This window comes from Doryrhamphus excisus, linkage group LG19 (genome assembly GCF_037039965.1).
Source record: "Doryrhamphus excisus strain RoL-2023G ecotype Guam linkage group LG19, RoL_Dexc_Guam_v1.1, whole genome shotgun sequence".
Classification (NCBI taxonomy): Eukaryota; Metazoa; Chordata; class Actinopteri; order Syngnathiformes; family Syngnathidae; genus Doryrhamphus; species Doryrhamphus excisus.
In genome coordinates, this window is record NC_136375.1 from 6452624 (window position 1) to 6476978 (window position 24355).

The 24355-nt window shown below is 47.8% G+C and overlaps 2 protein-coding genes across 5 annotated transcripts; both read right to left on the reverse strand.

Annotated features, from left to right (window-relative positions):
* Nucleotides 1-154: 154 nt before the first annotated feature.
* On the reverse strand, nucleotides 155-13030 carry LOC131107406 (brevican core protein-like). Of its 3 annotated transcripts, none has more exons than XM_058057403.2 (17): nucleotides 12896-13030; nucleotides 11038-11145; nucleotides 10658-10735; nucleotides 10237-10578; nucleotides 8943-9117; nucleotides 8744-8871; nucleotides 7294-7590; nucleotides 5925-6491; nucleotides 4907-5094; nucleotides 3946-4828; nucleotides 3756-3869; nucleotides 3559-3672; nucleotides 2555-2713; nucleotides 2186-2268; nucleotides 1825-1969; nucleotides 1573-1755; nucleotides 155-883 (listed from the first exon to the last, which is right to left on the reverse strand). In XM_058057403.2, the coding sequence occupies exons 3-17, from the start codon at nucleotides 10722-10724 to the stop codon at nucleotides 717-719; spliced, it is 3612 nt and encodes a 1203-aa protein (XP_057913386.2). In that variant the 5' UTR covers nucleotides 10725-10735; nucleotides 11038-11145; nucleotides 12896-13030; the 3' UTR covers nucleotides 155-716. The 3 variants fall into 3 exon arrangements, 2 of the variants coding, with proteins under 2 accessions (XP_057913386.2, XP_078655162.1); XM_078799036.1 differs by having other exon boundaries at nucleotides 10658-10961; XR_013630371.1 differs by lacking the exons at nucleotides 155-883; nucleotides 1573-1755 and having other exon boundaries at nucleotides 1852-1969; nucleotides 2042-2268.
* On the reverse strand, nucleotides 12032-22975 carry LOC131107408 (DNA repair protein XRCC4-like). Of its 2 annotated transcripts, none has more exons than XM_078799037.1 (8): nucleotides 22869-22975; nucleotides 21818-21961; nucleotides 20764-20954; nucleotides 19447-19613; nucleotides 18312-18443; nucleotides 18112-18245; nucleotides 16039-16189; nucleotides 12032-13232 (listed from the first exon to the last, which is right to left on the reverse strand). In XM_078799037.1, exons 2-8 carry the CDS (start codon nucleotides 21957-21959, stop codon nucleotides 13136-13138), a joined length of 1014 nt encoding a protein of 337 aa, XP_078655163.1. In that variant the 5' UTR covers nucleotides 21960-21961; nucleotides 22869-22975; the 3' UTR covers nucleotides 12032-13135. The 2 variants fall into 2 exon arrangements, with proteins under 2 accessions (XP_078655163.1, XP_057913391.2); XM_058057408.2 differs by having other exon boundaries at nucleotides 12032-13235.
* Between the last annotated feature and the right edge of the window lie 1380 nt (nucleotides 22976-24355).

Genomic DNA, 24355 nt, shown 5'->3' on the forward strand with positions numbered 1-24355 from the left:
ATGGCCCTTTAAGGCTGACCCTTAAGACTGGAGCTTTAAGGCTGGCCCTTTAAGGCTGGAGCTTTAAGGCTGGCCCTTTAAGGCTAGAGCTTTAAGGCTGGGCCTCTAAGGCTGGCCCTACAATTCACACTGTGCTTATGCTTGGTCCTCGTTTCAACAGAAAAACATGAGCTCATCTGACTGATGTGTCAAAAGTATCAATATTTTGGATTTATGGATTTGAAAGCCTGACGTTTTTGCGATGAAGCAAAGGAAAAGTTACTTTAAACAATTTATTCAGCACTTTTATGCGTGTGGATATTTGGCCCAAGACGTCACATTCCCAAATATTCCAAGAATTCCAGCTTGTGCTGTGAAGAAAGCAGCTAAATGATCATGACTTCGTGTCTCAGTAGAATAAATTAAATCCTAAAGGCTTCATATGTTTCCATCACTTGAAGTCCAAACCAGCAGAACCAACTGAGGGGGAAAAAAGTGACGAGTCAGTTGTCTCCATGGCGATGAGCCCAGTGGGATATCCCGGCTGGTGGACGGAGAGCGCGGGTGACTGGAAGCAGTTCTGGTCCCAGCTAGAGTACCAAAACAAAAGCCCACGCCCCAGTTGGGGGGACGTGGCCTCTCAGATCCACCATGGTGGCGTGTTGCGTTCACATGTTTGGTGGAGCTAAAGTGACATGACTGTTCAGTTCAGGCTCAGCGTTGCCTCGGGAGCGATGTCAGTGCCGCCCATGGCGTTTGTCCCTCTGGAAGCGGCCCGGCAGAGGATTCCAGGAGCTCAGAGAGCCGTCGTCGCTATGGTGATGTGCGGCGTGGTGGGCGTGGAGGGCGTAGTGAAGCCCGCTGGTGCGGCGGCGCAGAGGAAGCCACGTGTGGTAAGTCGCAGCTGCGGGAAAGGAAGTGACAATCAAGGTGAGGTGGTCAAAAAGTATGCTCATCTAAATAATAATAATAATAAAGTAAAACCAAATCAGGGCAGCACAGCGGTCTAGTGCTTAGCGCGCAGACCTCACAGCTAGGGGACCAGGGTTCAAGTCCACCCTCGGCCATCTCTGTGTGGAGTTTGCATGTTCTCCCCGTGCATGCGTGGGTTTTCTCCGGGTACTCCCACATTCCAAAAACATGCTAGGTTAATTGGCGACTCCAAATTGTCCATAGGTATGAATGTGAGTGTGAATGGTTGTTTGTCTATATGTGTCCTGTGATTGGCTGGCGACCAGTCCAGGGTGTACCCCGCCTCTCGCCCGAAGACAGCTGGGATAGGCTCCAGCACCCCTGCGACCCTCGTGAGGAAAAGCGGTAGAAAATGAATGAATAAAACCAAATCTAAATAAAATACACTAAAAAAGTAGTTCCTAATCTAAAAACTAAAAAAATAAGTATGGTGAAATAAAAGAAAGAAAAAAGTTGTGACAAAAATAATATCTTATCAATATCTTACAGTATTGCCAATTAAATCTAAAAAAGCAAAATAATCTTGTAAAAATTAAATAAAAGGTGTAAAAGTGAAAAAAATATACATATCTAAAAATGAAAAAGAAGCAGCACATGTCAAAAACAAGAAAAAGCACTCACGGCTCATGCACGTGACTTTGGGGGCGTCCCATTGGCCATTGGGACGGCAGCGTATGGTGGGGGCGTGTCTCTGCACGTAGCCCGCCTTGCAGTGGTAGCGCATCAGAGAGTTGACCTCGTAGCGCAGCTTCACTGCACCGAACGAGCGCGCGTCCTTCACGGGGGGCGGCGGGCCGCACGACACTTTCAGGGTCAAAAGGTGAAAAGAGAGGTCACACGGCGGGAGGCGGCAGAAAGGTGGTGTGCACGCACCTGTTCCCTTCTTGCAGGTGAAGGACAGGTGGTAATTGCAGGGCACGTCGTTCCACTGGCCGCCGTCGTGCCAGATGAGGACCACACAGTCCTCGCCGGACTGGAAGAAACTGTCGGGCTGGTTGGGACGCCAGTGTTCGTATTGCTGCGACATTAGGTCATGGTGTTAGCTTCCAATGTTTTCTTGTTACTCTTAATGAACGTGACTATCACTGACTATCACTGGAAGGTATGACGGACAGACGAGTCACCACAGGGTGGTGCTAGTGAGGCATGTTTGAGCGGCGCGTCACGTCTGCTTTCCGTTGTTTTTCTGCACCAGAGAGAGCAGCTAAAGTCTACACAAAAGCGTCATCCTCACCATGGCCGTGCCATCTGTCCAGCGGAAATCTCTCTCAAACATCTTGTCGTTGAGGCCGACCCACTGGTAGTCGCTGCCCAGACCTGCAGAGAGGAGGCGTTCAGGGGCAGCGTTAGTGCTCAGGCATCTCACACGGGAAGTACGCCACGGCCGGGAATGTTCACGCCGTCTTCTTTGTCCGACTAAACTGAGCTAAGCTGGGAATGCCACACGTCCGCGTGCTGCCTGCTAGCGCTCAACAGCATTAGCATGAGCTTGTGGTTGTCTTCTCGGTCCTCCACATTTGTGTCACATGTTCTCTTTAGCTACGTTTGTACGTCTAATAATAACGTGTCTTTTTCACATTTATCGGCATTCCTTGCAACTTACGATTGACGAAGAGCTGCTCCTCGTGGGACAGGATGCTGACCAGATGGGCGCTGTGCAGTCGACACTCTCTCTCGGCGGCGTCCCAGGTGCGACGGTGTGTGAAGTGTTTGTAACAGTGAGACTGAAACTTGTGCCAGCCTGAACCACACACCTCGGTGTCTGCAGGGGGCCAAGACGGGGGGGGGGGGTTCTGATTAGTCGCTGAATACACACTGATCTCTCGGGCAACGTCTTCTTATTCCTGGCATGTGGCATGTGTGAACAAGGCTTCACTTGCACCACATACAAAGAAGAAGTAGCATCAAATGGGGAAAAAAAATCCCAACTCTAAAACAAAAAGTAATGCGAAATATGTTTTTTTTAAAGTACTTCCTAATAAAATATATAATAATAAATATAATATGAGACTATATAATATATATAATATATACATAATATAATAATATAAAAAAGTAAACACAATGTGTGCCAAATAAAAAACCTGTAAAAAATGAGCAAAAAATCTAAAAAAACAAAAACCTAGATAAAATCTAAAAAATTAAAAAGTAGCACCTGATCAGAAAAAAGTAAGACTCTAAACGTAGTACACGTAGTACATGTAGTACTCGTTTTTACACAGCTGTCTGAGGGGAGGTTCCACAGTGACGTTCATGAAAGGTGAGTGAGGAGCAGCAGGAGTTCACGTCCAAGTCCGTGTCCTTGGAGGACGCTGCTGAGTCATGCTACAAATATGGAGATCACGCCCGCCAGCTGAGGGGCGGAGACCATCGCTGCTCGTGCGAGCGAGGAGGGGACGACGCCCAAGTGTGAAATCACAAAAACCTGCTGGACAAGAACTTTGAACTTTGACCCCAAACACGATGCATCTCATCTACAAAGTGAACCTTCACTTCAAGCTTCTGCCCTTGTCCTTCCATGCCTGTTACCATAGCAACTGGTCTGTGATGGTTGTCAGAGCATGAAGCATGTAGCTGTCATGTGACCCCTGCGCACATGAGCCTCACCTCGCTGGCACAGCGGTCCCGCGTAGCTGGGCAGGCAGAGGCAGGAGAAGGCGTTGACCTCATCCACGCAGGTGGCGCCATTCACACACGGGTTGGATCGGCACTCGTCCACGTCTGCACACGCGACAAGACAAAAGCCCACATTGTTGGCCCCCCGTGGTTGTCTTGACACCCATGGACACCCTGATGAGGCTCACCTGTTTCACAGCGCCCCCCGGTGTACCCGGGTGGACACAAGCAAACGTTCTGTGAGCCTCGCTGGTAGCACGAGCCGCCATGATGACACACATTGGAAGAACATGGCTGTGCACCTGTGATCACGTGACATGATGACATCATCATCTTACGAATGCCTTTCACTGGGGGATGAAGGGGGGGGGTACATACCTGTGACACTGGCAGGACTGGCCTGTACGGGGTCAGGATGCTTCATGGTCTCATCAGGTCTAGGGGGTGGTGACTCCACCAACTGGGGGGCAATCACTTTGTCGTAGTCCACAAAGTCCTCCGGCGGGAGGGGGGTGGTGGCCGAGTCAGGGGTCATCGCCCACTGGGGGAAGGAGCGGGTGCTGTCAGAGAGGGAGGGGGAAGGGGTGGAAAGCGTTTGTTGGCCCGTAAACAACGAGGTGGTCTCATTATGGCCACGTCTGGCGGGGCTAGGGGCACGGGGGTCCCTCTGAGTTGTAGATGGAGGGTAGATGTCTGTTTCTTGGTCCAACGTGGTTCCTCTCTCAGCTGCAATGGCTGGTAAAACCATCACCTCTTCAGGAATTAGACCACCCCGCTCTCCTGGAATCTCTCCCTCCCCTGAGAGCTGTTCCCCACCGGAGATGCCCTCTTTGACCCCGTCCACAGCTGGGGACTCCACTGGGACCTCCACAAACCAACTGGGGGCTGGCATGTTGGTGGGCGTCTCCTCCATTTCAGTGTCCTGACCCGATCCCCCCTCTTCCGGGACAAAAGCCGGACTCTCCGTCTCTCTGATTTCTGTCTCGTGTCTCCTCACGTGTGACAGGCTGACGGTGCCGGGGGGCCGGGCTCCATCCGCCGAGCCCTCTGTGTTATCCAAAGGCAAGGTGGGGGGCACGACGGTGCTCCTTGGGGGTGTTTTGCTCGTGTCATCATCCGCCTGGGTCATGTGGTCCTTCACTGTGTGGGCGTCCAAGGCGGAGTAGTCAAACGGCGTCATGCTCTCCTCCACCGTGATTGGGGAAGCGGTCTCAAACTGGTCCCCCCGTGCCTCCTCAGGCAGCCTGGTGTCAAAGGTCACCTGATAAGATGAGAGGCTGTAGATCATTTAAAGCGACAGCAGCAGATAATAATCACAAAAAAGTCATCGGCTCGTTACTTTGTGTCTCCCGTTGATGAAGCTGACTGGGGGGAGCAGACCCATGAGCGACGGCTCCAGGAGGGCGGCGTCTCCGCTGCCCTGCTGGACGACCTCCTCGGCCGCTTGCGAGAGGTCGGTGATCTGCGGGAAGAGGGGGCTGTTGGCGCCCCCCACAGGCGAGTTGAGGAGCTGCAGGATGCGATCGACTAAAAAGGCCAGAAGTGAAATGTTAGAGGTGGCACGGTGGTCTAGTGGTTAGCGCGCAGACCTCACAGCTATGAGACCAGAGTTCAATTCCACCCTCGGCCATCTCTGGAGTTTGCATGTTCTCCCCTTGTATGCGTGGGTTTTCTCCGGGTACTCCGGTTTCCTCCCACATTCCAAAAACATGCTAGGTTAATTGGTGACTCCAAATTGTCCATAGGTATGAATGTGAGTGTGAATGGTTGTTTGTCTATATGTGTCTATATGTGATTGGCCGGTGACCAGTCCAGGGTGTACCCCGCCTCTCGCCCGAAGACAGTTGGAATAGGCTCCAGCACCCTTGTGAGGAAAAGCGATAGAAAATGAATGAATGAATGAAATGTGGTTGATGGCTGAGGGCATCTTTGCTGACGTGCGGGAGAAGATGGCTAGTGTAAATAAGCGCTAGGTGATGACTCACAGAAAATGTAAACAAGACTTAGTGGGAGAAAACGTGCTACAAATGAAAAGTGCATTTCTGTGTTCCCCCTTGAGGAGGTGGTTATGATCTTCATTAAAAGTGTGTGTTTCCCAGGCGGGGGGGCCTGTAGGGGAGAGGGGAGGGGAGGGGGGGCTACGCTCAAACAATGCATACTTGTGTCCTTGTGAAGGCTTTAGGACACACATGGAAGTTATAGTACAAGACCACACATAAAAAGACCATAAATCAGCAGTAACTGTGTTTCATACATCACAACCTATCATAGCAATGCCCACACACGATACAAGCGTCTCCTCGACCATCACTAACCAGCTGAGTCACTAACGCCATATTCTCATGCGATCAGCTGACCTGATTGGTTGCGGTCGTGCACGTTGACGATGATGACGTGGACGGGGGGCTTGGCTGATGAGACCCCCTCATCAGGAAGCGCCAGTGATGATTGGTCAAAAGTCAGCGAGGGCGTGTCCACTTTGAAAACCAGGGCAGGCTCTTGTGGCTCTGCCTCTCCAGGCTGAGTCGTGGGGGTCCGGTCGGGAAGAACCAGCACTGGACTCTGAGAGCCTGGGGGAGTCCCGTCCAGCCAAGCGGGTGTGGGGGGGGTCCGCTCCCACACGTGAGTGGGGGTCATCGCCGCTTCCAGGTCGGCGCCGCTTGAAGTGTCATTGCTGCTGCTCTCTCCCCGACCCGACCCCCCCTGGGGGTCATCAAAAGGTGGGGGCAGAGTGGTGGGAAACAATACGGCCTCTATGACAGGTAGCGACTCCAGCCCAGTAAGCCCAGTTTCTAGAACATCTTCATCACCATGTGACTTTGAGGGGGCAGAGTCAAGGTGACCTGAATAATGAGTGACAGCTTCTCTCTGAGGGTCTGCTGGTGTCGGAGGGTCGGGGGTCACAGTGGTTTCTGCCAGCTTGGCTGGAGGAGGAGGAAGGACGTGATGAGAAGCAGAGTGAATAAACGACACATGAATAGCACAATAAAAATAACATGGCTATCACGTTGAACAACACAAGATTAGCTTGGCTATCTGACCAATGTCACTTAGCAGATGGCTGGTGCTCCTGAAAAGGACAAAATCAACTTTAGTACATGAAGTTACCTACAAATCAATACAAAAACACACACAACTTCGTACAGTATTACAATTAGAAGAAACACAATTTGCTAGCAAACATCACGTTTGTTTTTCTTGCTTCTAAAGTATTTTTGGTGGGCAAAACCAAGACCAGCACTGCCTCTAGTGGCTGATGATGGAAGTGATTGAATGTCTCAATGGACCATCCAGCTGATCACTGTGAGCACGTGGTACCACAAGAGGACAATGTGACCACGCCCAGCGATGATGTCATGCTTTGGCCGCAGCAACCATCTGGCAGGGCGGGGGTCTCCCCTCATGTCGTCTGCAGTTCTGACTGTTTGCAATTAGAACCTGCCACTGACCATGTGACTGGCTGAGGCGGTTCTGCGTGAGTTTGGTTCCGCTCCAGCTGCGACGCATTAGGGACGGTTGTGTTTGTCTTAGCGTGCACGAGCCGGGTTTTCCCCTCGTGAAGACATCCATTAACGCTAACAGTCGCCACTTTGTAAAGTTGTCATTAAATGTTAACTTTAATGTCTGTCTGCTAAAACAAGTTCCAAAGACTGAATAACAACTATCAACACGTCAGTGTCGTGCAACACTGCCCCTGGTGGCCAAAAAGAGAAGTCGTCTGTTTACCTTGGAAGCAGTATGCTCCGTGTTTGTCAGCGGGGTCGGGGAATCCCGTCTGGTTCTCGTACTTGTACAGCGTTCGGACCCCCAGCAGGCCCCCACCGCACTGGGGGCGGGGGACGTTGACGGGGTAGCGGACGCTGCCGTCGGACAGCCAGCCGTAGTCGCAGCGGTTTAGCCCCGCCCCCCAGGCAGCAAACAGCTGGCCGGGTGACGCCAACACAGCATCATGCTTCTGGCACTCCATGATGGCCTCCTGCAGGGTGAGCTTGGCCCTCAGGGACGGGGGGTAGAAGACCTCACCTTCACAGACCACAACACAGGCTCAGAGGAGGTAGTATACACTATACTGTATAGTACTACCTGTGGATGCATTGATATGTACGAGTACTAGCTGTCTACACTATACTACTTCATATAGTAGATACAAGTACTAGCTGTTTCTACACTATACTACTTCATACAGTACATACAAGTACGAGCTGTTTCTACACTATTCTCCTTCATACAGTATATACAAGTACGAGCTGTTTCTACACTATACTACTTCATACAGTAGATACAAGTACAAGCTGTTTCTACACTATACTACTTGATATATACAAGTACTAGCTGTTTCTACACTATACTACTTGATATATACAAGTACTCACTGTTTTTACACTATACTACTTGATATATACAAGTACTAGCTGTTTCTACACTGTATTACTAGATATATACAAGTACTAGCTGTCTCTACACTATACTACTTCATACAGTATATACAAGTACTCGCTGTTTCTACACTATACTACCTGATACAGTAGATACAAGTACTATCTGTTTCTACACTATACTACTTGATAAGGTAGATACAAGTACGAGCTGTTTCTACACTATACTACTTGATACAGTATACACAAGTACTGTTACTACACTATACTACTTGATACAGTATATACACGTACTAGCCGTGACTATACAATACTACTTGATACAGTAGATACAAGTACTAGCTGTTTCTACACTATACTACTTCATACAGTAAATACAAGTACTAGCTGTTTCTACACTATACTACTTCATACAGTAGATACAAGTACTAGCCGTTTCTACCCTATACTACTTGATACAGTATATACAAGTACTAGCTGTTTCTACACTATACTACTTCATACAGTAGATACAAGTACTAGCTGTTTCTACACTATACTACTTCATACAGTAGATACAAGTACTAGCTGTTTCTACACTATACTACTTGATACAGTATACACAAGTACTCGCTGTTTCTACACTATACTACTTGATACAGTATACACAAGTACTTGTTGTTTCTACACTATACTACTTGATGTATAGCAGTACTAGCAGTGTGTACACTGATATGTACAAGTACTAGCTGTTTCTACACTCTACTACTTGATGTATAGCAGTACTAGCAGTGTGTACACCGGACTATTTGCTATTATACCGTCTAGTTTGTCCACGTAGCAAAAGACGTCATATTTGTCTGACGGTGATCTGAGGCCGTAGGTCCTGATCCCAGGTCGACTCTTTAAGTCCCCATCACATCCCGGACGAGGGTGGGTGATTGGATATCTGTGAAGGATAACATGGTTCAACATTCCAGGCTGGACGGTGTGAGCGCACCAGCAGTTAGCAGCGCCCACCTGACCGTCTGGTCCGAGAGCCAGCCGGCGTCACAGTGGTCCAAACCGTCCTGGAAGGCCGCCGCCAGTTGCTCAGGGGTTGCCATGGTGGCGCCGACAGAGCGGCACGCTTCCGCTGCCGCGGGGAAGTCCAAGGCGTAGCGGCTGGTGTTGGCCCGGTAGTGGAACACCACGCCTGGCAGCACAGAAGAACACGGTCACGTTAGCATAAGTCGGTATAAGCCGGTCAGACCAGATACTGACCAACCAGATTGGGTCAACGAGATCAAGACCAGGCGAGACCAACAGACTGTATGACTGACAAAAGGGCTCACTCTGTTCATGCTGTTGTTCCGTGCAAGAAACGCACCAACATACTGAAACCGATGCACAGACTGAACCCTCTTCTTGCCTGTTTGGAACAGACTCATACACTCATGGCCATATATATTTTCTCATCGCATGGAGGAATGTACTATGTGCAGTATGCATGTGTACATGAGGTATACATACAGTATACACATGCATGTGTGTACACTATGTTCGGTCTAAATGTGGAATAGTGAAGTTAACTACAGTAGTACAGTGACCAAAAGATGAATACAAAACTCAAAATAAAAATGACCGAAGCAATAAAACGCTCTCAGGAGACCTCCGCCAAGGCCAAAGAATGATGTCATGGAGTGTTAGACTCCTCCCTCCTCGCTAAACCAAGACGCGGGCCGCACTCTGGACAGCAGTGCCCGGGCTGGTTAGCGGTTTCAAGGTACACCAGGCTAGGAAAAAGTCCACCATGGTGTGTTTTACCTTTTTGTCCAACATGAGACAAAGTGGGCGTCCGTTGCAACCGTCACGTGCATGTACTTTGTCACATTCTGTATTATTCCAAGTGTTGAAACCCGTTAGCTTCCTTGTTAGCTTTGAGTGAGCGGTACCGGTACGGCCTAGCTAACCTGCCATTATGAAAAAACGTAACATTACGAGTTTCCAATAAAACTATTCCTGTTGCGACCTTCTTGAGCCACATGATTGCATTCAGCTTTTTTATTGGCTTTGATGTTGCCGTGCCGACATACAGGATATGCTTACCATTCCAAACAGCTAACCTAATGCTATCTAAGTCACACTCGGCGCTGTGCCACTGCAGTCCAGCAGATGGCAGCATTAAACGATGCCACACACACACACACACCAGCAGAAGGGTCCCTGCCCCGCTTGGCCCCAATGCAAGCAGACCGTAAGGTCCAAATCCCACCTTCAGCACCAACTCTCTCCAGTTGAGTACTCCCTATTTAAGTCCAAAACATCCACTCACCGCTGACGTGCAGGCTGGTGCTGCTGTGGCGGTCCTCCATGCCGTACATGACCTTGCATCGGTAACGGCCCGCATCGCTCGCCCTGAGCCCAGCGAGGTCCAGAGAGGCGTGGCCCAGCTCCGACGTACGAGGGGGCAGCGACACCCGGCCCTCGTAGTCCTGACCCACCTTGATCACGCCCCCCTGGGCCACCAGAACCACGCTCTCCTCTCCTGCCTCCGCACGGGTCCACTTGACCCTCAGCGGCTCCTCAGAGGGTGGGAGCGAGGTGATGGAGAAGCGGCACGGCAGCGTCACCTTGGCGGCCAGCGAGCCCGACACGCGCCACTCGTCCTCCATCACTGGAACCAAAACATGTGCACATCAACCTGACGGGAACCTTGCGGGACATGCCAGGAGGTTGACGTAGAAGATGCTCACCTGGTGGAGGCTGAGCAGAACACACGTTCAGTAGAACCAGCAGGCCCGACAGGACGTGCAGAACCATCTCCAGCCAACCTGAAGGAAACCAGAAATTTAAGCAGGATGGTGCTTCTGGGCTGATGAGGTAGCTTGTGAGGCTCTCTCAACAGAACCGTCACATAAACACGTCAGGACCAGTTTGACCAAAAGGACCAGTGAGTCACAGAAGAAGAAGAAGAAACAGAATTCAATCTTTGACTCAAACTCATCAGAACTGGAGCAGCAGATGTTGTCAGGATGCCATGAAGTTCTGCTCATGAATCTTCAGGGAGTCCAGATGGAAACCAGAAATATTCATCACATGATGCCAGCAAGCCAAATAAAAAGCACAGCCTCACCTGCAGCTTGTTGACAGTCTCTGTGCTCCGTGAAGATGTCGTCTGGTGAAGAAGATGAAGAGCAGCAAGTTAAAATGCACTAAAGTCCAGCCAGCCCTCATATACGCCCTGTGAGAGGGGAGGAGGGGGAGGAGGGGGGAGAGATGGGGGCCGGGTTTGGGGTGGTAGTGGGGGTGTTGATAGTGAAGAAAAAGAGGTTAAAGAGACAGTCACCGTTTTACATTTTATTAGCACAAACGTTTGTTATTCATTTAGCTTTTAGGTCACATGGTCACGATTACACTTACATGGTACGTACACAACATGGCTGGTCACACCCTACCCCCAAAAGTACGACATACCACTTCTATTGATTTCTTTAGGTCTCAGCACCTAAACCAGGTCAATCTGGCTAGTCTTTTCCTCATCAGTTTGTGTTACTCCGTGTGTTCATGAAAAAACATTCAACTCTCATTTGAAATTTCTTCCTAGGTCAACCAGACGCCCAGACCCAATGTCCCACCCTTCCAGGTCCAACCAGACCCCCGGACCCAATGTCCCACCCTTCCAGGTCCAGCCAGACGCCGGGACCCAATGACCCACCCTTCCAGGTCCAACCAGACTCCCGGACCCGATGTCCCACCCTTCCAGGTCCAACCAGACTCCCGGACCCGATGTCCCACCCTTCCAGGTCCAACCAGACGCCGGGACCCAATGACCCACCCTTCCAGGTCCAACCAGACTCCCGGACCCAATGTCCCACCCTTCCAGGTCCAACCAGACACCCGGACCCAATGTCCCACCCTTCCCGGTCCAACCAGACGTCCGGACCCAATGTCCCACCCTTCCCGGTCCAACCAAACGCCCGAACCCAATGTCCCACCCTTCCAGGTCCAACCAGACTCCCGGACCCGATGTCCCACACTTCCAGGTCCAACCAGACTCCCGGACCCAATGTCCCACCCTTCCAGGTCCAACCAGACGCCCGGACCCAATGTCCCACCCTTCCAGGTCCAACCAGACGCCCGGACCGAATGCCCCCACCCTTCCAGGTCCCTAGAGGACAAAGAAGTCTACTCCCAAAGACCGTTATACAAACCTAACACGCTTTCAACCAAGTTGAGTTCTAATATAAAATACCAAATGTAAATATTTCTGGGATTTTAACCGTCTAAGAGTCCATATGAGGTCACTGTAAAAATACATATTATTCACTAGATAGCAATGTCAGGGGGGCGGTGCTCCATGTCAAACTATACATAAGATTAGTAGTAAAGTTGATTTTGTTGTTTTCTTATGCAGGGTCATATTCCACATTTCCCACCCTTCCGTGCCGCTGGAGAACAAAAACGTTCCATTGACTTCATTTATGACCCCCTCTTGGAATGCAATCTCCACATAGAGATGGCCGAGGGTATGAATATAGGTATGAATGTGGGTGGGAATGGTTGTTTGTCTATATGTGCCCTGTGATTGGCTGACCACCAGTCCAGGGTGGACCCCGCCTCTCGCCCCAAGACAGCTGGGATAGGCTCCAGCTCCCCTGTGACCCTCGTGAGGATTAGTGGTAGAAAAGGAATATTTTATTGTTTGTATTTTTCTAAGCTCAGTGACATCCTTAACTCAAATGGGCATTTACGGTTTGAAAATCATAAAAATATTGACATTTGGTATTTTTTTATTAGAACTCAAGTTGACCAAGAGCGCCAAGCAAAAAAATTAAAGTCAAATGTGCTTAGGTCTTCATAGCCGTTTATGGGAGAAGACTTATTCTGTCCTCTGGGGACCCAAGGGTGGGAAACTCAAGGGACCCAGATGGGCGACTTTTACTCATGACCCCCCTCCAATAGATGTTACATAGATGTTATTTACATGTTACCTTGCATCCTGATGGTCCACTGGGAGCCTCTAGTGGTCCATCAGGGTTGGGGGTGGGGGTATGGGGGGTCTCTAAAGTGTGTTCATGTGCTTCTATCAGGCTAGCCAAGTCCCTTCAAGTCCCTTCAAGTCCCTTCATGTTGAAAGATGTCCCATTTGAGGTGTCCACTCAGTCCTTTGCAGCAGACACTTCCAGCGGTTCTTACATCCCTGTGGAACCACGTGGTTACGCTGTGGGGGGTCAGAAGTCCTCAAACAGGTCCTCTGCTGCTGCTGACACATCGGAACGGCGCTGTGACGGCGCAGGCTGCTGATTGGCTGCTGCGGGGGAGTCGTTCCTGCTCACACACACACACACACACACAGAGGGTCAGTGGACTAATGAGGCTTCTTTACAGCAAGTTTCCTGTTGAGACAGGAAGTGGATCATGTTGTTCACAGGGAGAAGACTGGAAACACATGGACAACTTGACGCCTGTGTGTGCGTGCGTGCACACGATGAAGACACTGACCAAACTGGAACCTCAAAGATCCAACACGATCTGTTACTGCACCTTCCCATTGGGCAGTGCTTCTCAAATAGTGGGGCATGCCCCCTGGGGTGGGCGGGGGGGAACAGTCATGGGGGTGCGAGAGAGAGGCTTTCATTTTAATGCAGACCTACCAACATGTACACATTTATAGTACTCAACATGCAAAATGCACATTTCATAGGGAAACGTCAATAGGAATCATCCAGGGTCAAACTGTGACCATGATAAAGCTTTGCTGTTGTGTTGCCATGGTTACATGATAAGCCATGAGTCATCCGTGACCTTTGGCGGAGGGACCATTGGCTCTGCTGCTGGTACCAGTTAGCAGGAAACAGGATGATAAACCACCGCCCCCTGCCCGAGGGCCAATTACATGCTTTAACTAAAGCTGGTCGCCTGAAACCTTCTGCATGGTTCTAAAAGGTTCTGTTTGACAAACACACTTCTCCTCAAAGGACCACTCAAAGAACACGCTGCTGAGCTTCGCTTTGTGAGGGACTCCGCCCCCGTCTGACCACACACACACACCATTTGATTGACAGAGACAAATTCCAGCTTCCAGTCCTCGGGAGATGCTGGAGTGTCTGTGGGGTATTTTGTTGTCTGATGAGGTCGGAGGTCACGGATATTAAACCTGTTCTACTTCCTCCCAGCCTGCCTTAACGGGGCCGTGCTTTCTCAAGAACCTTCTTCCAAGTGGCCAAACTGTCTTGCTTTTTACTGGGTGGCATGTCCCAATACTTTTGTCCACATGCATGCTTCTCCAAGAGGAGTAGAACATGAAAGTACTGAGCTAGCCGTCCCAGAGCAGCTGTGGTCACCACTCGCACGTCTTGCAGTGATTATCCGTGATGGCCGGAAGCCATCTTTGATGCTGTACACACTTTTACTGGGGGGAAACATCCTGTGGAGGGAACACAGACGCGTCCGCCATCTCTGGAAACTTGGGGGGGTCCACGGGTTCCCTGACCATGATGAAGGATTTCCACCATCTTGGTAAAGTCAGTCTGAGGCACTGGAGATGTTGGAGTTGTTTTGACGAAGCACGTGAAAGTCATGCTGCCGAGAGACGGACATTTACGAGACCCCCGCCAACCGGCTCGCATAACAACACCATTGACTCGGCGGCCATGTTTGTTTTGGGGTCAAATGTCGCTGCTGTTTGGCTGAGCTAACTTTTATGATGTTTGATTTTCCCATTCAGGCCAGCAGGAGGGGAGTTTACTTACAAACATGAACACGTACTTAAACACACTAGTAGTCGCCATCTTGGCTACGTAGCACAAGGGGCGGGGCTAACTTGACTGCAAATTGTAGCAGTGGAAAGTAGTGAACGACAAAGTAAGTAATGTTTTATTGTGTTGCAATTTACTATGATACAGGAGGGGGGGGCAAACACTAATGGTAATTTTTAATAATATTACAGTATTATTATAGTAATATTACTTTTATGAGTCACCTCAGAAAGAATCTCTCCTAATACTAACGTGCAAAATCTACGTTATGTCTTATTTATGTCTAAAGTGTCATATTATGTCTACTATATTGGGTAATAAGTGTGCAAAAGTGACTATGGGGGTGCTATTTCATGTCTAGAGGGCTCTAACAATGTTAAAACCCGTAATAGGGCGCAACGAGATGTTCTTTGCTTAATGTGTCTTATTTTCTGTTATATCTACTATACTGGGTAATAGGCGTGTAAATATGAGTATAGGGGTGTTATTTCCTGTCTACAGAGCTCTACTGTTAAAAACCATAATTAAAATGTCGTAAGAAGGTTAATGTGTCTTATTTTCTCTCCCTTCCATCCATGCATCCATCTTCCTCATGTTCCCCCGGGTCCGGGTCACAGGGGCACCAGTCTCAACTTCCAGGCCCCCGACCACCTCTGCCAGCTCCACCAGGAGGACACAGAGGCGTTCCCAGGCCTATTTTCTCTTATTATGTCAATTACATTGGCACATGTGAGTGTAACGGTGAGCATAGGGGTGCTATTTCCTGTCTAGAGGGCTCAAACAATGTTAAAAAGCTCATTTAAAAGATGCTGAATAATATGAACTTATACAAAAATATTAGTTTTACGCTACTGATGATATCTTGTTGCTATTATTCTGCATATAAAATATAGAAAAACACGAACCACAATATTCCATTTATAAATGAGGACTCCTACTTCTAGGAAACGGACTGGGATCAGTCAAGAGCCATAAACGTGGGATTTCTGGACATTACACAAAAATAAATATTGTGGTGGTCATTTGGGACAGCACTAAACTGTCAACATTGACACACTCAGGAGCCAAGTACAATATAGTACAATATACAGTACGAGTAGGCGTGTACTGCAGTATTCTGTTAGAAACACAATATTCCACTTTACACTTTTTTTTAGGAAGCAGGCAGTTCAGGCAGTTCAAAGTTGCAGTAGGATGAGTGAGCTGCTCATGTTGCTCGTGAAAAGTCCATAAAGGACTTCACGAGGCCACTTCAGCTTCGCGGAACATGCCGACTTCTCTAGCAGTGACCTTTAAGTCAACTTGCTGCCTTCCATCCTTACGCCATCACTCTGACCAAAAGGAATCATTCCCATCCTCACCATCACTGTGTTTACCTCGTCTTCTGGGAGCTTAGCATCTGAAGCGGTGGCTTGTTCGCCGCGTCCGATCCCGCAAGGTGACGGAAGCGTCGCTTGCGACAGGGCGCCACGTCTGTGATGTCACTCAGCATGTCGTCCAATGGGCTTGGAGAGGGGGACAGCGTCTCTAAAAGATCAGACGGGAAAAATTAAAATGCCATGAAGGTCTCCAGGAGAGGAGTGCGTTCTTAGCACAAACAACTCTTTTCTTTCTTTCTTGGACCTTTTGGACGAGGGGGTGTCATCACGTGCACGCTCACACACACACTGTCATGCTGTATCTTCGCCATCAACTCATCCGTCATGTTTAGCTTAGTTGAGTTGAGCAGCTTGCGGTGTTTCTTCAGCACGCTGGTGCACAGAAATAACAAAAGCTTCCAAGCCTCCCCCCCACCCCCCCTCCAATCTGTCAGAGTGGTCGTCACGACAACAAGAACACAACACAACATCTGGCCTCGTCGGGCCCAAACAAACCTTGAGCCGACCGAGCTGTGGGGGAATTACCGCCTGTGAGAAAGTGGAAACGTGGAAAAAGTGGGGGAGGGGGTCACAGGGGCTTCCATGACAGGTAACGTTGTGTAAGTTGTGAGAGTCGTGTGAATAACATGGAGACCATCTGGGGTGGAATATCATCAGGTTGACTGAGTGTGACGTCAAGGAGGCCCGCTACTCTGACTTACATCACTGCTAAGTTATGTCATACGTCCTCTTTGGACAACAAAAACATACACACACACACTCAACAAGTAAAAGAAGAAAACTTTCCCTCTCGTTGTGATCACTGCAACACAACTTAAAGGAAGAGTGCACCTTTTCCCAATCATCCACAATACTTGATCCTGGATTGGATTGTTATTTCTCTTCTCAGTACCATCCAAATATACAAAACCAGATAAAAAGGGGCAGCTAATTAATGCATGTATTGGAACACAACTATTCCACCTTCTTTAAGCCTTCTGAAAAAAAACCATACAAAAAGTGCCAACAATGCCTTGCTTTGCTTTGCTCTTATGACCTCCAGATATCATGTGATCATCTAGCTTTACATGGTTCTGCTCATCATTCCACTGAAATATTGTTTCTGGTTTGTGTGAGACACGAAGACACATGTCGTTATGTGTCTTCTAAAGATACAAAAACAGATCAAGCCTATGAAGCCTTTGGGAAAAAAAACTCCAAAAGCACCATTTCCATTATATGAGCTGCATTTTTATTCTCATTACCATTGTTACGCCCAACAAGTACGTTACTGGAGTAGTGACACCTCCCACACCACAGCTACTAGCAGGCTAGCGACTAGCAGACTGGCGACTAGCAGGCTGGCGACTAGCAGGCTGGCGACTAGCAGGCTGGCGACTAGCAGGCTGGCGACTAGCAGGCTGGCGACTAGCAGGCTGGCGACTAGCAGGCTGGCGACTAGCAGGCTGGCGACTAGCAGGCTGGCAACTAGCTTCAGCACATGGCTGCAATGCCCCAGGCCACGAGCCAAAGGTAACGCTACATATCTTTTTGTTTTTGCTATGTGAATTCAAGGCAGTTCAAGGGAGTTCCCAAAATACTGTGTCGCTGGTGTTTATTGATAATGTGACAGTATCACTTGTTGAAGACTAAACTTGAAAGACTAAACAGAAATGCCCACAAACAAACAGAAAATGAAAGCTGCTGCAGTAAGTGCCTGGCAGAGCATTGGAATGGAGGAAACCCAGCGTCTGGTGATGTCTAGTTCAAGACCTCAAGCAGTCATGCCAGCCAAGAGTTTTTCAACCAAGTATTAGAAACTGACATTTAGTTTCCAGTTATTTAATTTGTCCAATGACTTTTGAGCCCCAGAAATGAAGGGATTGTGTTTAAACTGCTTTAATTCCAATGGGTGCTCCCCAATGGGTGATCCCCAATGAGTGCTCCCCAATGGGTGCACCCCAAAGGGTGCTCAGGTGCTGGCTGACTATTCTGGTGTTTTATCGCAATTTCCCTGATGGTGTGGATTATCTCCAGTCTTTTTGGACTGACCGCGAGTACACCTCAATAAAATAATGACATGGTTGTTACCACGAGAGGGTGCAATGGCGACCGGCGAAGGGCTACGGTCCTCTTGCTCGTCATCAGTGCTGCCACCATATTCGTCTTCCACCTCCGTTTCCGCTCGGTCCCGTTTGAGCGGCTCCTTCTTTTGCTCCGCAGCCCTGCAGCAAACACATCCAGCGGTCAGTCAGCCCAGGTGAGGCAGCAGGCGTGACCCATTCGCCTACTTCACTTCCTGTAGCTCTTTCAGTGTGTCCTGCAGACTGCGGATCTTGGCTTTCTTCTCGTTCAGGACCAGGACGAATCTGGAGTAAAGCTCCGCCTCCAGGTCTTCTTTGCCGTCTGCGTAGCGTTTCAGTCTGAAACACACACACACACACACAAGATTGGTCTCCAACACGCTCAGATATCAAAGTGATGATGCTGCTAGTGACTCCATCCTGGCGCAAGGTCAGGAGTGTCCAAGGTGTGGCCCGGGGGCCCCTTGAGGCCCGTGGCAAATTCTGAGAATGTAATTTAACAAACTGCAGCAAAAACATAAGAAAAAAATCATAATTTTACAGGAATAATGTCACAATATAAAAAAAATATAAATATAAAATATATAAAAACAAATAATTTATTAGCATAACATTGAAACAAAGAAAAAAGCTATTTTTATCATATTATAAAAAATAGACAACCAATAAAATTATGATTTTGAAAAATCATTTTGCAAAAAAGTTATGCTTGGAGAATAAAGTCAAAATATTAAGAGAAAAAGTTGTCATTTTAGGGGAATATTTCTTAAAAATGTCAAATTTCATCAGCATAGAGTTTAAATTTTAACAAAAGAAGAGTTACTGTCTAAAAGTTATATGAGATCAAAGACTAAATCAATTTACAAATAAAGTTGAAATATTGGGAAATAAAACAAAAAACAGCAACAAGAGGAAAAAACTACTTTTGAAGCTTTTTCACCTACATCATAAAGATGAGATGTAGTTTTTTTCCTAAAAATATCTAAACATTCTTAATAATACACGTGTTGCTTTGCAAAATATAAACATGGCAAAGTTGCACCCTTTCGTCCTTCACCATGTGGCGTTTGAGGTCGATGACCCACAAACGTGGACATGCTGGTTCGGCCAGCCTCCTAATAGGTCGGCTAAGAACGACTAAAGAGGAAGCTAAACCTGTGATGTTCATGCTAATGTCACGGACAGATGACTATCGTGACTGTGTCTTCATAGTCCAGCTAGCTTACACAATAAACAGAAGCTGACATCAGCACAAAGTCAGCTTTGCAGGTTGGGATGGCAAGAAAGCAGCCGCCTCAGTGAACATGTCGCGGATAAATGGAGGATAAAGAGACATCGTTACTCTGCCGTGATGCGTTGATGCTCTTGTCTCAGTCGCCGGTTCTGACCCTCCAGATCCTGGTTTTGGTGCTCCAGGGCGGATCGCCTCTCCAGACTGTGTGTCAGCAATCCTCTCACGGCCTCTGCGGGCTCCGGGAGCGGGCTCAATAAGGCCGAGCCCAACCTGAACTGGATGGAGCATGGGGACCGGGAGAGCAGTGAGAACAGTTTGTCTCAATGTGAAACACTGAAAGCAGGCATGAATAAGAATCAGCCATAAATCCTGAGATCAGACTGTCTATGAGTGCAGCGTGGGACAAAATTAATTATGGGAAAACTTATATATACTTTTTTACTTGTATTGGTACATTTTAGGTATGCCTCATGGGTGTTTGGCTGTTAAGTTGCTGTGTGATGAGTTTAGTGTTCTTTGCCATGACACCATGAGTCAAACCGTTATATTGAGGAATGACCTCTGGCAATTTCCAATTTTCATGGCTCATGATTGGCTCCTGTCAAATAAAGAACTATTTGCTCCTCACAGACTCGTGCGTGCCATGATATGTCATTAACCGGAGAATGAAATCGAATTGCAGGGAATCGTATTGTTTGTTTACTGTATCAAATGGTTCTGGTTTTAATATATATGGGTGTCGAATCACATCGGGCCCTGTGTATCGAGATTCAATCGAATCGAATTGTCCATCACAAACAGACTTACATACCTAGCTGTGTGACATTCAGGGGTAAAAAGTTGTGGCAGATGTTTGAGTCATGTCAACTGGAACTAACACACTTAACTTTGAACACGCACACACAGACACAAACAGACAGACGGTTGCTATGCCGACCATGGCAGGTAACACCTGTAAGAGTGTTGAAGTGAGCCTGGTGCAGCCATTAGAGGGTGGTCTTATTTGGAAGACCTCGCTGTTGTTGAGCAAGAGAACCTTCATGTAGAACCAGCCCACTTGTTCCAAACTTTCGTTTTTTAAGAAGACACACACACACAGGTTTCCATTCTGTCGTAAGCACTGAGCTTTTAGCTCTGAATCATGGAGGAACTTGATCACATGACTGCGGACATTCATCCAGCTCATCAAATTCATCATCACCACCTTCTTGCACAACTTAGTGACAGCAGAGACGTCTAATCGCTGTTTTGTCTCCTGGCAACACAAAACTTGGCAGCTAAAGTCTTGTTTGCTCAATCTACTTCCTACTTCATAATCATATTCACTTTTGATTATGACGCAGAGTCATGTTGCCAGGGGTTGCCAGGTGTACCTCATAGACGTCTCCGTCGTGTATCAGAATTCAGGTTGGAGAGTCATCTCACCGAGATGTCGTTTAGAACTTTGTTGTACGTCAGCGTGAGTGGCGCGCTCTGACTGGGCGGAGACGGCGAGAGGGTGAAGCGGTAAGAGGCAGAGCTTTCCGTCTCAGTCAGCGCCTGCTGGAGGTCCAGGATGTACGCGTCCTCTGGCATCTCCAATTCGGCTACCTCCTGGCCCATCATTGCCTTGCTCACTGCAGGGGACAGGAAGGAGTGAACACAGAACAGAAGAGAAGTGCAGCATCTGCATGGACAAGGAACATTTGATTGCAAGGATGAAGTACGGTACGATATGGACCAAAACTCATATCCCGATATATTTAGGTTAAATATCCATATACAATACATAAGTTGTTTGGACATAGTCAAAGCCAAATATAGATGCAAAGTATAATTGAAATGTAAACAAGCTTACATAACAATCGCCGCTGAAATGAAATTATTAATTAATTATTAAATATAGAAAAAACTTACTGATTAAATATACTGTTCAACCTTCAGTGCAATCGTGCTAGCAGGTTAGCACTGTTAGCGCTTCCAGCTCACGTTGCCATGACGACAGATGGTAAACATGGTTGATACCATCTTTATCCAGCAACCTTTATACCGTCTTTTTTGCAGTTCACTATGCAGCCTCTCCTCCTTCATATCTCCGGGGGATCTACAATTGCTCTATGTAGCAAAATATTTTGAAAAATATTGATATATCGCCCAGCCCTAGGTCAAAGCATTGAACACTGCAGAACACCATGAGACATTTTTTACTCACTTTTTTCAAATGTGTCATGGCTAATTGTGCAAATTTAACAAGTATGCACACTACACTGCCACAAATATATTGCAGCCCTGTGGGTAACTTAAATCTTCCAGAGAATTATCTGTGTGACGCTCTGAGAAGGTCAACGAGCGCCCGTATCAAAGTGCAGATGATGTATGTGTGTCTGTGTGTTTGTGTGTGTGTGTGTGTGGTCATACAGGTGAGGCACATCACCACAGGGCTGTCAGGCTGGACGTGTGAATGCCTGAAGCCTCACAGAGAAGATTCAGAGAGTTTTACCTTCTCCTCTCCAAGCATCTTGCCCATCAGTCAGCATCAACTGGAAGCCTGACGCCAAGCCCTGCCCCCCCCTGTCCACACGCAGGAAGTAGGAGGTGTCTGCTTCTGACGAGACGTGGATCTCTCGCACGGACGATTGCATCGCTGCGGACCAAAAACAAATATTTAGAATAGAATAGAATGCCAAACGTCAAACGCCAAATGTCACATTCCTCTCGTAGCTCATATACCGTAACTTAAGTACCTTTGTATTTTTTATTTAAATGCAGCTGGTTTTAGACTCGTGTCAGAAGCGCCACAGCTACTCTGACATCATTTTCCTGGCAGGCCCTGTCAACCAACATGGCTGCCAGCGTCCCAATGGAGCATACCTGCCAGCTGTGTGTGGTCATATGGTGAACGTATGAGGGTGGAGGGCTGCTGGGTCAAATATACCATTGCAACTCAAGTGTCGTCAATTCAGGTCAACAAAACTTTATTTGTCCCCTCTGCGCTTCCACTGGTGGCCAGGTGTTCCACAAAGCTTGGTTATGTCATATTTATGTCATAGTTATGTCATATTTGCATTTTTACAATTCACAAGGAGAAACGCCGACTGTGACGCGCATTGCTGATGACGTCATGTCGAGCGGCTGTCCCAGCAAAAACAATGACAATGACGCAAAAGTATACTACACCAGAAAACAACAGTTGCTGCACCATTACTCACACTTTGACTTGACTTACTTAAGGCGTCTCTACTTAACTGTTAGCCAAATATCCATTCCGCTAACTAGGTAAACTGTTGGCTGACTATCGAGTTGTTATTTGGATGCTAAAATATAGCATGTTTCTTTATGCCTTTTTATTGGCTATGTGCGTTCAATAAACAAAACAATAACAAATAAATGGCCAGATACTTAACTTTAGCGTTAAGATGCGTGCTTAGCTGTTAGCTTAAACGCTGAACTCCTCATCCAAAGCGTCTATCACTGAGCTTCGAACGGTAATAACATAAACAAAATAAATGTAAGAAACACAACAAAACAGGTGTTTCTTTTTCCCAACTTACCCACAGGCAGTCCCTGTCGAGTTGGGTGGTTAATTTAATGAATAAAGTCAACTTTTCCCCTCAGTAAACCATCACAGCGGAACCGGTAAACTTCCTGATACGTCATCACTAAGCGACAACGCAACTCGCTTCAATTGGGTTTCTTTTAATAAAAAAAAACAAAAAAACAACATTATACTGCATTTGCTGTTATCATCCTATATAAAACAAAAATTCCACTTTACAAAACATAATGGGAAAAAAATGTAACTTTAAATAGCACTTAAGATAAGTTCACGTCTAATGCTATTGTTCAAATGTTTGCAGACTTACACATTAGACTACAAGCCTAATATCCATGTTCAGTGCTGCACTATGAATCATGTACAGAAAAAGAATAGTACTCCAACTTCTGGAGAAACACATGTTGTGGTGTTGATGCTTCCTAACTTTTCCTCCTGTGCTGCTTGGCTTCCTGGTGGCAGAGGCTAAAGCAACAGGCTGCCTGCCACATGGAGAGGAGAGGGAAATGAAGGGATTATGCAGAGATCAGGACCCGACTTGAACAAACAGACGCTCCTTCCAGGAATAATTGCTGCAGGAGGCCAATGGGGTATTTTAGTGCTTTCAATGAAGTAAACACACACTGGCGCCCGCATCGGCCTGTCATCGGGAAGATTTACGATGCATGCGTGCATGAGTGCAGCCCGGACAGGAGGCCTCAGGATCATGTAAACGTTCACCGTGGGACCAGGCTACACTTCTATGGATTTTCCAAGCAACTCAGAGGAACTGATGTATGTTGACACAGACAGGATCGACAGACATTGACTGGAAGTTCAACAACCGCACTCGAGGGAAACTCACAGCCGGCCATTCTACAACAGAATCCTTTCCTGCTCGTATTCATTCAGAATATGAAACTCTTTTTCCTCAAGCAAATCATGGGACTAGTCTGTTCCAGGGTGAAACTGTCACCATGCTCTACCTTGATCAACTGGCTAGGCAGTGTTTAATGGCCATACAAGTGTAAAAAGAAGCATGTATGTGCGTCATTCACAGTAAGATGACCAAGCACAGCCCAGCTGAGAGTATTGCTGCTTTATTTTGCTACTGATAAGTTTGCTCCACAACAGCTTGATGAATGAAATCAATTGTTCTCATCACCACGGAACAAAAAGCGCACCAAGACTAAAGTGTTCCAAATGTTCCATGATCCAAGGCAGAAGCAGGCTGGGAAACATCAACAGCCCGGCCCGAGGGTCCCCGGACACAGCTCGGCCTTGTCGGGTCCATCAGAACCTACCATATGTCCACCAATCAGGGGTGCTTCCTGAGCATGGCAACAACATGTGCCGAGGGGCTGCTGAAAAAGCAGAAAAATGTTCCTCTCGCTGGGGAGGCCCATAAAGCCGAGTCCATAAACGTGGGCGGTGACGTTCATTAGCGGTGGCCTACTTTTGGACATGACCCTCAGTGAGGATGGGCGGGGTAGGGGGTCGAGCTGC